The following is a 13,911-nucleotide window of genomic DNA, read 5'->3' on the forward strand; positions in this document are numbered from 1 at the left end:
TATATATATATATATTCTGTATGTTATATATAAAATTATATAAATTTTATATATTTTTCCTCTACCAAATAGTTTCCGATGAAAGCTAAAAACGCAAAAAGCCCTTTTTACTACAAAATTGACAGCTTGAAGGAGTAGTTGAAGAATAATACTTCTTTTTCATGTCAATTCAACGTCTTAAATAGAATATAATATAAAAGTCTTGTTCAAAGATATGGCAATTAGTTTAATAAGATTCACTTAATTAAATTTAGTATCTCATACCCTTATCGTACAATAATTATAAAATATTTAATTTTTAATCCCCAAAGTTGCGTAAGTACTAGGCACCCTTTTGCATGGAGTTTTATTTGATATCTTTATATACTTGTCCATTTAGGGAAAAAATATTATCTTTTTTATATATGTATATAAAAGTTTGCAGTCTAGTGGCGGTACCCTTTTATATCCCCCTCCTATTTTAAAGAGAGATATAACACGAAGACTTTCTATGGGGTCACCCATCCTAACACTGCAATCGCTCAATCACGATTAGGAAAGAAAAACATTATCTTAATTCCTAATTTTATTAAAGAATTTAAGATACTATTCTAATTCGTTATCACTAAAAATTGTTAATTATGCTTAGTTCTTTATAAAGTACTATTTGAAAATTATAGTGTAACTTCATATCTCTCTAGCTTCTGAAAAGCCATGTGAAGTAAACATTTCGTGACAACGGTTATAGTCGCACCAAAGGTACTGTATATCTCTACCTATAATTTATTGTGTGGCGCATTTGTTTATTATTTACGGCAAACTTAATCGTCACATAAAATAATAATAATAATAATAATAATAATAATAATAATAATAATAATAATAATAATAATAATAAAAATGCAGAGGAAGCGAATGCATATTCACATTGGTCATTGCCTCGGCGAAAAAATTTCAAAAAAATTATATTAAAAAATATGAAAAAAAAAATGGATTTCCAATATTTTGTATGAAAAGAGTAATACTTTAAGAATATATATACTTGGCATCAATAGCTCATGTATACCTGTTAATCGGGCCGGGCTGATCCGTTTTCAACCCGCTTCAACTTGGGTCAGCCCGGTTCAGCCCGCTACTATTCACTATTGGGCGGATTGGTTGGGGGGCGGGTTTTGGACGAACACGTTCTACTTAACGGTGCACCGAAACCGCATAGCCCGTGACCCGTTAACGGGCTGCAGCCCGTTAGTAGCCCGGTTACCATTGGTTAATTTTTAAAAAAAATTAATTGGACCGTTGCCAACTGTCAAATTGAGAAATGACCGTTGGGGAACGGCCAGACTTTGCAAAAATGGCCATTTCGGCCTCCCCCATTAAAAATATAGCCTTCCCACCCCTAATAATTGACAAATTACATTTTTAACCTTTTAAATCTATAAATAGCCCCCCTTCTTCTTCATTTTTTCTCACAATTCACTCTCTTACTACTCTAATTCTCTCTTGATATTATTGTTCTTAAATTCTCAATTCAAGACTTCAAGTTAAATCATGCCCCGTACTTGTAGAGTGCGCTCATATGTCTGGGAACACTTTAAGGTGGTAGAAAAAAATGAAGAAGCTCGGAAATTAAAGTGCAAGAACTGTGGTGTAGTCTTAAATCTTCGTCCAAAGTGTGGCACAGGCTCTTTAAGGAGGCATATCAAGAGTTGTCTTGAGCGTACTCCAGAAATTCGTCTTTTAAGTTGATTTGAGACAATTTGTGTTATTTTAAAATTATTAGACGTATTTATGCTTAATGTTTTAGTTTGTTAGATTAATTTGAATTTTTAAGTATTATTAATTTATTATGCATAAAAATTTAGTTTTACTCTTTTTTCGTTAATTTACTTGTTAAATGCAAACTTCAATTTTGTAAATTATTTGCCTATTGGTCTTATTAAATAATTTTTGTAGCCACTTACTTTCTAATTTCAATTTTATAATTTTAAAATACAAATTTCAAATTTAAAACTTTAAATTTTAAACTTCAAAGTTTAATTCTAAGCCTTAAAAGTTTGCAAATACTTAAGTATCAATAACATTGAATAAGAAAAATAAAATTTAATTTATGAAAAAAAAAAAAAGTAGTCCGTCCCGCCCGAACCCGCTTAGCCTGAACCCAACGGGCCCTAAAAAGCCCGAAATTTCCCAACACCCCTAGCCCGCTAAACAGTCCGCCCGCTAACCGAACGGGCTGGAGTATTTCCCGTTCAGCCCGTCCAAGCCCGCCCGTTAAACATGTGTAAGCTCATATTCATGTTTGTTAGTAAAAATAGCACGGTATAGCCAGTTTTCGGATTAGTCATTCAAAAATAGCCAGCGTTTACTAAGTCTATAAAAAATAGCCACTATTTTGCTGCAACAGAAATCGGTCCATCATAATATACTGGAGTTCGGTGCACCTGTGTATGAACTTCCAGCATATTATGCTGGAGTTCTAGTGTATTTATGTTGGAACTCCATCATATTATGCTGGAATTCCAGCATACTTATCCTGGAACTCCAGTATAATATGTTGGAGTTCAAGTATACTTATGCTGGAACTCCAGCATAATATACTGACGTACTTTGCGGGTTTTGATCAGTGTTTTCGCTCAAATTTATCTTTACATGAAAAGTAGCTAAATTTCGATTACTTTTAAAACTAGGCTATTTTTGAACGATCACTCGTAAATTTGACTATTTTTGAATTTTTCCCTATTTGTTATTGTTAGAGTACGAAAGGAAATAAAAAAGTTACGGTGATTAGTTGCGACCTACTTATAAGGTTTTCGTGACGACTTATTTTGGCGATTGCTTTAGTCGCCACGAAACGTACTGCAATATATCTACTTACAATTTATTTTTGGAAATTTTCTATTTTTTTGTATAGAACTTAGTCGCTAGAAAGCGAATTATAAAATATAATAATCTACAAAAAATTTGTGTAAAATAAAACTGAAAGTAATTTGAATTAGTCAATATTTTCTTTGAGAAAAGTAATAGTAAATTTGCGATAAAATTCTCATATAGCTAGGAATAGTAAATTTGCTAAAAGTATAGCTACATATAGTAAATATAATGTATATATTTAATGTGTCGCGTAATTTTTCCTAAATAAAAATAGGTTAAAAGGTTATGAAAATACATAACCTTGGGCAAAATATTCAGACACTGAAAAGTAATGTTTGATATTCACCTATATTATTCAGTTGGTTAACTAACCATGAAGTTGCTGGTCTCAAACTAACAACTCCTTAGAGGTCCCTCGCGCTCTAATTTTTCTTTTTTTTGATTTTCCGCCCGATGTTACATATCCTTGTCGGAGCATCGATTAATTCAAATTCGTACATCATAAGATTAATAAAGGAGAATCGCCTCCTACCAAGATTGTTCATTTTCAGAACTCGAACTCAAGGCTTCTGGTTAAGGGTTCTACATATCTTATTCATTCCTACAACTCTCGGTGATATATAGATCCCTTGCTCAACGAACATAAGCAACATACAACAAGACATTTGTTTTTTTTTTTTGGTTTTCCTCCCGGTGTCCGGTACCCGTATTAGGGTCTAAATCCAGATTCGCGTCGGGATCGAAGTCCCACATTCAGTGACGGAGCTACAATTTTTATTAAGGGGTGTCAAAATATATAAAAGTAAACTGACGAAAAAAATTAAGGGGAGCCAACATATAGTGCATATGCATACAATTTTTTTTAACCTATCTACACAATGTATTTTTACCGTGAAGGGGTGTGAGGGTGTCAACTACCCTTCGCTATAAGGTAGCGGCGACTACCCTTTGCTATAAGGTGGCTACGCTGCTGCCCATATTGGGAGGTAAAACGCTCCTTAACAATGACGATTTCATACCCAGGGCTCGAACTCGAGACATCTGATTAAGGATGAATGAGTACTTACCACTCCACCACTGCAACCTTTGTTGATAAAAGCAAAGGAAAACTTCTGTTTATTATTAAGAACTTTCAAATGTTACAAAGAAACAATTTTACCAATATTTGACCATCGTACCATAGTACTGTTGGCAATATGTGAAAATACCATTTGTTACGCACATTCAGAGGCATGCCAAATATAAAATAAATGTGGAGTGGGTAGATATAAAATTAAAACTTTATAAACTTAGAACTTCAAACTTTTACATTTGATGTCAAAACCTATCCAATCACGTCCGATTGACCTCAAATTGTGTACACAAGTCATATTCGACATTACAGACATACTCCAACTTCCGGAATCGGAATTCGATCCCGATATCAAAAAGTCCACTTCCGATCAAACTTCTCAAAAACCTTCAAATTTCAAACTTTACCCAAATGACTTCAAATGACCTACGGACCTTCAAATCCACTTCCGATCGCGCTCCCAATACCAGAATCACTATAAGGAGCTATTCCCAGACTCGGAATCCAAACGGACATCAATATCACTGAAATACACTTCAAACCAAATTTATGAAATTCTTCCAAAAATGCTAACTTCCACAATAGGCACAGAAACGCTCTCGGGTCATCAAAAAACCGATCCGCACATACTCCCAAGTCCAAAACAATCATACGAACCTCCTTAAACCTTCAAATCCCGATTCTGAGGTCGTTTACTCAAAATCAACCCTTGGTCAATTCTTCCAACTTAAAGCTAATAAGAATTTTCTTTCCAAATCAACTTCGAACTTCCCGGAACTCAATTCCGACCACACGTACGAGTCATAATACCTGAAGTGAAATTGCTCATGGCCTCAAACTTCCTAACAACGCGCTAGAGCTCAAAACGACTGGTCGGGTCGTTACAGCGTAGGAATATCATTGCTTTGGCACGGTCTTGGTTTGGTGCCTGATTTTTGTCCTTGATGGTATCTGCCAGACCCATCGCATCAAGATGAATTTCGGCATCAAGCACCCAAGACATGTAGCTTTTGCCCGATATATCCAGGGCTACAAATTTAAGTTTAGAAATATTCGACATTATTTATAAAAAGAAAGTCCGTACCTCTGATACTTTCAAAGTATTTGCTCGAGATGACAGAGTCTCGTGCTGATAACGTGTTATAAAATAACAACTGTAAAGTAAATAAACTAAAAAAAAGTATAGAGAGAAACCGATATATTATTCAACTTTCAAAAGTGAGGTACATAATGAACTGAAATCTTCTTTATTTATAGAAGTAAAGAAGTTGTTGTGTAACCTGCTTGTAAGTTGCTTGTAAGCTGCTATTGTACCAGATATAAATAATCTCTTACCGGGGTAATATTTATCCATAACGGAGTACTAAATAAACATCTATAATATAATATATATTTATAACAGTTATAATTTTGTAGAGCGGTCGTGCAACAAAAATGCAACATAAGGAAACTTGTATTTCTTCTTCTTTTTTTTTTTTTTTTTAAGGAAACTAGTTAGAATCTTAATTTTCCTTCAATTCCTAAAATTATGTGCAAAGTTAAAAAAAAAAAGCTTAAAAGGGTAATAAATATATCAAAGAAATATAAAAAGAACAGGAATACCCTATATACACTAAAGTTTTATGGAAATTTTCCTTATTTTTCTCTCAAATTTCCTTATAAAAGTCTCCATATTTGTAAGAGAACGAAACCAGTTAGAATTTGGGTTTTTATTAATAACTTTCCATAAATTGCTTTTTAGCATGGCGGTGCGTTTTTTTCTTTTTTAAGGAAACTAGTTAGAATCTTGATTTTCTTTCGAGTTTCCTAAAATATGCAGTAGTAAAAAAAAACGTAATAACAAAAATGTAGAAATATATTGAAAAAATACATAAGAAAAAGAAAAGGAATACCTTATATACACTCAGAGGCGGATCTAGGATTTTAGGTTTATGGGTTCCTACAAAAATTGAGTTAATATACAATATTAACCGGATGAACGAACTGGGTTCCAAGCTAAATATTCTTATAAATTTAATGAATTTTTCAATACAAAAACATATTCGGGACAAAAGCTATTGGGTTCACGGGAACCCGTAACTAATGAACTGAATCCGCCTCTGTATACACTACAGTTTTATGGAAAGTTTTCTTTTTCTTTCTCTGAAATTTCCTTATAAAAGTTTCCATAATTTGTAACAGAACGAAACCAATTAGAATTAGGTTTTCATTAATAACTTTCCATAAATTGCCTTTTGCATGGAGGTGCGTTTTCTTCTTTGTTGCTTATATATACAATAGCTAAAACCCTAATACCGTTGTTAATTAATACCATTAATCATGTATAGTGGGGAAAAGACTTTGACAAGCATTCTGCTGCTCCTTAGTATTTTTATAATATGATTTGTTATTAATGAGCAGCAGTATGTTTGTCAATGCCTTTTCTTCCCACTATTTTCACCAACATTATATTATATGCTTTACACCATACATGAAGTCATGAAAAGGTATATATTCGTCTGTTTGTTTTTATTTTGATTTATGATATTTGACTCTTCGTATCTTAGATTATGTCTTTGATTATAATGTTTTTTTTTTTTAAATTCAGAACCAGTTTTTTAGCTTCTTGTTCTTCAATTCATGTTCTTGCCAGAATTCAGGATTTAAATTTTATAGGTTCAATTTTTAAGATTTTTAATATTGAACCCATTATATATTTAACGTTATGGGTTCAAATCTATTATTTTTACAATTTTAACGAATTTTTACAGATAAATTTCTACTCCGCGTTGAAAGTTATGGGTTCAATTGAACCCGTAACTCTCACACTGCATCCGCCTCTACTTCTTGCCTTTTTCTTTTATTTTACCCTTATGGAAAAATTATAGGGAAAATATTGTGTTTCCAATTAATTAACTTCAATGTTACGTTCTCTCTCTCTCTCTCTAAATCATATATAAGTAATCCAAATTTTAGTGATCAGTTCTTTCTTTATGTAAAGTTTTTGATGCTTTGTTGAATGTTTTGAGCTGTGTATTTAATCTTGATTATTTAGGTGTTGTCAAAACCTAGAAGGTTAGAATTAGGGCAAACGAGATGTATTTGTTTACTTTTTTCCTATCCTTTGTTTCTTGATCTTTTAGCCGTTTTTTTTTTTTTTTTTTTTTTTTTGCTTTGTTTAATATTAACCGAGAAAATTTTAAATGGAGAAACATGTGAAATAACGATTCATATAAACTACCCTAATTTTTTCCAAGAGAGCTAATTAATTCAGGAATGTTTAGCTGACAAATTAATTAGATTACACGATTTTGGGCTAAAAATTACCACATTCAAAAGTAAATTGCTATAGTGGCCAAACTAGTAAAATTCTTTTTAAGAAGAATAAACTTAAATAGCCACCTTCCCAATAGCTTAAATTAAAAATAGCCCGCGGAAGTATAACACATGTATAATTCATATAAAATATATGTATAATCGTATAATCTATCTATATTAGCTATAGAAAAAAGTAAACAGTAAATTGGACCGACTGTTCGTATAAAGGTCTAACTTTTAACACAAACCCAATGATTTATTTAGCATACATAACGTGCTTGGTAATTACTATTCAAATCACAAGTACAATATCTACATAATGGAAGAACAATTATAAATCCTACATCAACCTTATAATTTTTTTATCATCTTGAAGTGCCAATCTTTTCATTCTCAATTAAACTTTTCGTTTAATAAACATGATGTTTGTATCAGCTAGCACACATCTCGAATAATTCCACGTACGTAATACCTCCCACCAGCATAGGTATCGAATAACTCTGTCCGTTAAGACTTGAACATCTTCTCAATTAAACTTGAAAAAGGCCATTAGAGGATCATATACAACTTGTTTAGCATTAACACCAAAAACAAAGTCAGCATGTGCATAATCTTCTCTGTATTGCAGCACAAGTTTGTCTGGATTATGACCTTGCAATTTATTTAGCAAAGTTTTCACATCATTGACATCAGAAAGATAATCTGCCCCTCCATAGCCAAAGAAAAGAGGGATATTATTTGGGATATTTGCCATTATATATTCAGGTGGATTTGGCTGACCATAGTGTTTGTTGTTTTCTTCTTCACTTCCATAGTCATATTTTTCTATGGTCCCTTTTCTTGTCACTGTCCAAAAAAAACATATAAATTGAAACTCTATTGAGAAACATAAGAAAAAAGAGCATTTAAATGTGTTTGGTGCGACAGAAGTCATTTTTCATAGAAAAAACGGTTCTCTAAAAAATGGAATGTTAATCAGAAGCGGAGCTAGAGTTTGAAGTTTATAGGTTCGGGACCGTAGTTTGTTTAAGTTACTTGGTTTCTAAATTAATTAATTTATACAGATATAATAAATTTCTTAAGATAAATATAGAGTTTGGACTAAAGCTACTGCATCCGGTTGAACCCGTATCCCGCATGCTAGCTCCGCCCCTGATGTTAACTCGGTGTTTAGTTGATGAGTGAAAAGTATTTTTTTGAGAAAAGTTATGTATTAAAGATTAATAGTATTAGCAATTCGGAGAATTTTTTTAATGAAATTTGAGTAGTAAGGATTAATAATAATGTCTAAGTTGTTAGTTGTAGCAAGTAATATGAAGTTAAAACAAATATTATAGTTGTAAGAAAAATGATTTTCATTCATAAGTAATGAAAGAAATCATTTTCCCCTTAGAAAATGCTAATTGGTAACTAAACACCAGAAAACAACTTCCTTAGAAAGAAAAAAATTCCTTGAAAATGACTTCTGTCGTACTAAACGCAAATTAACAAATAATATGTATTTATTACAATTACTTTGGGCAATGTGGATCATGTTTTTTGTTGCTGTTGCCTGTGGTTCATGCTCAAGAAAAATATCAGTTCTTGAAGAGTTTACACAGCAATTTGGACCTATTGTCACGAATAATAAAGACGACGACAACAACAGTAAAAAACTCAGTATAATCACATAAGTGGGGTAGGAGAAAGATAATGTGTCCGCAGATTTTACCTCTATACCTTGTGCATGTGGAAAGGTTGTTTCCGATAGTTACGAATATTAAGAATTACAAAAGGAAAAAATCCAAAGAAAATGGAAAAGAATGAATTGTTGAAAAGTTGAAATACCAGTGAAAGAAGTCATTAAGTCACTGCAATTGTTGCCTGGATCTTGACAGATTTTTTGCAATAATTTGACAACAGCATCTCTGTTTAACTCAGCCATAAGTGCAAATTTCAAATTAATTTAATCAACATGAAATGTCTTTTTAATGTGAGATAAATACCTATAAAGAAGCCATATAAAGGTTATTTGTTTATTTAAAATTGTAACACGTACGTGGATATTATGTAAGGTAAGTTGCTGACGTGACTATACTATATATTTTTTACATGTCAAGATTTAGCTTTTCTGTGCTATATGAGCATAGTTGCGTTATTTTTCCGTTTTAATTTATGGCTTTTGTGAATAAATTTAAAGTTTTGATGCCGATCCTAAGCATAAAACAATTTTTACTTATATATTCCATGACAACATACAGAAGGAAATTTCGTCATCGTATTAACCCCTGCATATTTTTCTTCTCAATAATTTTCATGAAAAAACTATAATATTTCCGAACAAATCGAGGGAGAATCGAGACATGAAAAACTTATCTATCATAGTAGGGTGTGCGTTGCTCCCATGGACGACAAGATGTGGGAAGCGAGGTTTAGATGGTTCGGACACGTGAGGAGGAGAAGTTAAGATGCCCCAGTTATGAGCTATGAACGGTTGGCTTTGGTCGGTACGAGAAGAGGTAGAGGGCGGCCTAAGAAGTATTGGGCGAGGTGATCAGGCATGACATGACGCTACTTCAGATTTCCGAGGTCATGGCTCTTGATAGGAAGGCCGGTTTGGAGGTCGAGTTTTAGGGTTAGTCGAGCATTTTTTCTCTCTCTTTGTACCAATTAGTCTGATAGAGTTTTGTTTAGGATTGCTAGCGGGTTATGTTGTGTGCACGCTATTATTCTCTTTTTGCATAGTATTGGGTTATTACCCATCCACTTATTTGCTGTCTCGTTCGATTGCTGAGTATTATTTTCTGGTTTCTTCTGTTGTTACCGATTTATTTTTTGTTCTTTTCTGATATTATTGCCTCGCCTATTGAGCCGATGGTCTCCCGAAAACAGCCTCCCTACTCTCCCCCTCCCCCCTCCCCCCACCTGGATAGGGATAAGGTCTGTTTATACTCTACCCTCCTCATACCCCACTAATGGAATTCTACTGGGTTGTTGTTGATCATCTTATTCTATAAAAAAAATTAAAAAAAAATAAAGAACTAAGTGTTTGTAAAATGTGATGGTTGGAATATCTTACCCTCTTGGATCAAATTCATGTATTCCCAACCAATACAAACCCTATAAGCAAATATTAAAAAGAGAAATAAATCAAATTTATTAAAGTATAATTCCAAAATTAATTTATAAATGGAAGAAAATTAGCTCTTTACTTCAGCTATAAAATCTTTAGAAGCACTTTTGGCAAGAGGAGATCTCAGCTGTCCCAAATAAGCAATAGGACTTAATAAAGCTGCTGATCTCAACATGTCTATTAACTTATTTTGTGAAATTGCAGCCAATGCAATTAGTGTCCCCTGGCACCAACAAAAAAAATAATCCAATAATTGGTTATTTCTTAAATATATTACTTATAATATTTTCAAATTTTATGAAGGTTAATTTCAACGATGATCACTAAACCATCAGCCTGTCGCACCAAAGTCACAAAACTAATTTTGTTAATTAAAAATAACTTAATTTTTTTAAATTTTTCGGAAAATCAAATGCCTAGAAAATCCATTAGCAGATAGTTTGGCATACATATTTGGATTTTCGAGCGACAAAAGTTAGATTTTGTTAATTAAAAATAACTTATTTTTTGTAAATTAAAAATAATTTAATTTTTTCTACATTATTCGAAAAATCAAATTCCTAGAAAATCTATCAGGAGACACAAGGAATCCAAATAGCATGCCACTTTTGCTGATTTGGCATACATATTTGGATTTTCGAATGACACTTTCTTAATTAAAAATAACTTAATTTTTGTAAATTAAAAATAATTTTTTTAACATTATTTGAAAAATTAACTGCCTAGAAAATCCATTAGAAGACACAAGGAATCCAAATAGCATGCCACTTTTTGCTGATTTGGCATGCGTATATAGATTTTCGAGTGACAAAATTTAGTTTTGTGACTTTGATGCAATAAATTAAAAATTTAAGATCATTCGTAAAATGAACCTTATTTTTGAAATTAAAAAATAAAAAAGTATGGGCAGAATGCTAAAAATAGACAAAAAATATTTACCAGAGAATGGCCAACATAGTGTAGCTTTTGGCCAGTTTGATCATGAACATATTTTAGTGTAGCAGGTAAATCAAAATCCACCAATTCATCCCATGACCATTCCCAATATTCCTGTCCAAAAAATCACAAAATTAAAATTAGAAATTGCTTTTTTGGCTAATTTAATACTCCCTTGTCTCATTTTAACAGTGGTGCTTACTAAAAATAATTAATTATCTCAAATTATTTGTCATTTTAAAAGTTCAAGACAAAATTGATTGTTTTTTCCTTTTTTACCCTTAATAATAATTGTTCTTGAAGATGGAGATAACACATAAATATAATAAATACTCAATGAAGAGAGATTATATCTTACTCCCTCCGGTCCAAAATAAGTGATTTTTTGAATGTTTTCACACAAATTAAGAAATTCACCTTTTAGCATTAATTAGCAATGGAATTGACCATATTAACCTTTACTATCTCACATAAACACTCCAAACACATATTCCAACACTATTTACTCCTGGGACAATGTAGGAAAAAAAATAATTAATTCATTCTTGAAATTTGGAAAAATCACTTATTTTGGACCACAAGAAAAAGACCAAAAAATCATTTATTTTGGACCGGAGGGAGTAAGATATAAATAAAGGTAGAATAGTCAAATCCCTTTCCTAATTAATAGAGAAACACGACGCATAATATGAGACTGAACTGGATCTTGAGGACTAAGTGAAGTATGTCCTTGGCTATATTTAGTTCCTCTTGTATTTGCAATCCAAACATCATAACCTTCATCTGCTAAAATAAAAGCTAGAGATTGATCTGGAGGATTTAACAGCCATGTAATTCCATCCTGTAATGGTAAAAACTTATTTAGCAAAATAAGGAATTTAACCTTTATTTTTTGCAAAAGGTTCAATAAACTCTTGTAGAAAAAAAGAAGGCATATATTTTGCTTGAAAAATTTCGTACACACATAAACTTTACGGATGATCTATTATCCCTTTATTTTTTTCCAAATCATATCCATTATATTCAGAGGCGGACTCAAAATTTGGTGGTCGCAGAAAAACTATGATATTTACAATAAATATATCACTGCTCATAAAGATTGGTACGGGAGCCTATGCTAATATTTGGCTATTTCTTAAAGACATGTACATGTATTTTCACTTGCCTAAACAAGTTTGAAAGATTTCAGGACTTTGGTCTAGTGGTAAGAATGAAGTCCGTAATGTGTGAACTAATCGCACATTATGAGTTTGAATTCTGTCGCAGACAAAACCTGGTATTTTAGTGGAGAAGAATATAAGACAGACTTTAGAGTGTTAAATCGAATTGGGCCGGTTATCCACTAATTCTAGCTCGTATACTACTGACTCTCAGGGATTTCTTGATTATGAATAAAAAATCATACTGGAAAGACTAAATATGTTTATCTTGAACAAGCCAAAGATTAAATATAGAGAGCATAATTAGAATCAAAGTGAAGAATTATAACCATCAATAGTCCATGTTGTAGAAGAACAGGTGGCTTAGTTGCTGCCTTTCCTGATATTCCCTTAGGAATCCTTTGTAAACTGAGAATATAACCATCTTCTGTTGTCACCTAAAAATAAAAAAATAAAAAATTATTAAAAAAAGAATTACAAGGTGCAAGTTATATATTTTTGGAAAAATAATATTGTATAATCGCTTTAAAAGTAATAAGCCGAAAAATGTATATATATACATCTTGTACGTTATATACAAAAATTATACAAATTTTATACATTTTTTCGGCTACCGAATATAAATAGTTTCTGACGTGAGCCAAAAGTGAAAAAATCCTATATTTTTTGTAAACTAAGGAATCTGCTGCCGCTACCATTCGAGTGCGCTCTGGGTAAATCCGGCTCCTCCATAATAGCTCGCAAACCATATTAGAGAGGTAAATCGCACTAAACAAGCCTCGTGCGATGAGCTTGACCGAGAAAACATACAGAGGGTTTCAAACCAACAAAGTGCATGTTATATAATCACCAATTTTGTTACTTTTTTAAGATCTTGAACATACCTTATGTTCTTCACAACCATAGCCTTGAGTTTCTACCATAGATATACAAATACCATCATCATTTTGATCACTCAATATTTGCAATTTATTCTTTGCTGCAGAAACACTTGATACAAAGAAAATAACTACTAAACTTGTAGTAATTAGCTTTCTCATTAAAGCCATAACTCAAACAATTTCACTTTTGAGTTTTCCTTATATCCAAAGTTCAATTTTGTTTCCTTTTTATAATAGTTGTAATTAGTGCCAAAAAAGAAGAGACAGAAAAAGGTATAATGTTAATTCCAAGAAATGGTATTAATCAAAGCTTCTCTTTTCTATCGGTATATTGTCTTTTTATAAACATCTGTACAGAGGCGGATCCATAATTTGAAGGTCGGAATACTTATGAATTTAATCAAAATATATTTTATATATCGGGTGCCTACTATTAATATATTATTATTTTCTAAAGATATAAGTATATATGTATATATTGAAATTTTTACCGAACTTTACAGATACCGACAACCCCCAGCCGGAGGGCGGATCGAATCGGAGTTTCCTTAGGTAGCCACCGACCTACAGTTATCCTTAAACTTCCGTGCTTGGTGGAGCCCC

At 32.2% G+C, this 13,911-nt stretch overlaps 1 protein-coding gene across 1 annotated transcript; it reads right to left on the minus strand.

Moving 5' to 3' along the window:
• Positions 1-7,745: 7,745 nt before the first annotated feature.
• On the minus strand, positions 7,746-13,467 carry LOC104237611 (triacylglycerol lipase 2-like). The gene is made up of 9 exons (XM_009791788.2): positions 13,312-13,467; positions 12,757-12,864; positions 11,968-12,108; positions 11,271-11,381; positions 10,411-10,554; positions 10,278-10,318; positions 9,047-9,126; positions 8,735-8,830; positions 7,746-8,065 (listed from the first exon to the last, which is right to left on the minus strand). Exons 1-9 carry the CDS (start codon positions 13,465-13,467, stop codon positions 7,746-7,748), a joined length of 1,197 nt encoding a protein of 398 aa, XP_009790090.2.
• Positions 13,468-13,911: the final 444 nt, after the last annotated feature.

Source organism: Nicotiana sylvestris, chromosome 5, assembly GCF_000393655.2.
Source record: "Nicotiana sylvestris chromosome 5, ASM39365v2, whole genome shotgun sequence".
Taxonomy (NCBI): domain Eukaryota; kingdom Viridiplantae; phylum Streptophyta; class Magnoliopsida; order Solanales; family Solanaceae; genus Nicotiana; species Nicotiana sylvestris.

Bases quoted from the DNA above. Each gene is read 5' to 3' on its own strand.
- LOC104237611 (XM_009791788.2), bottom strand. From the start codon at position 13,467: ATGAGAAAGCTAATTACTACAAGTTTAGTAGTTATTTTCTTTGTATCA. The intron at 12,109-12,756 runs GTTATAATTCTT...TTACCATTACAG, and splicing joins TACAACATGGACTATTGATG to GATGGAATTACATGGCTGTT. The intron at 10,555-11,270 runs GTAAATATTTTT...TGTTGGTGCCAG, and splicing joins ACTATGTTGGCCATTCTCTG to GGGACACTAATTGCATTGGC.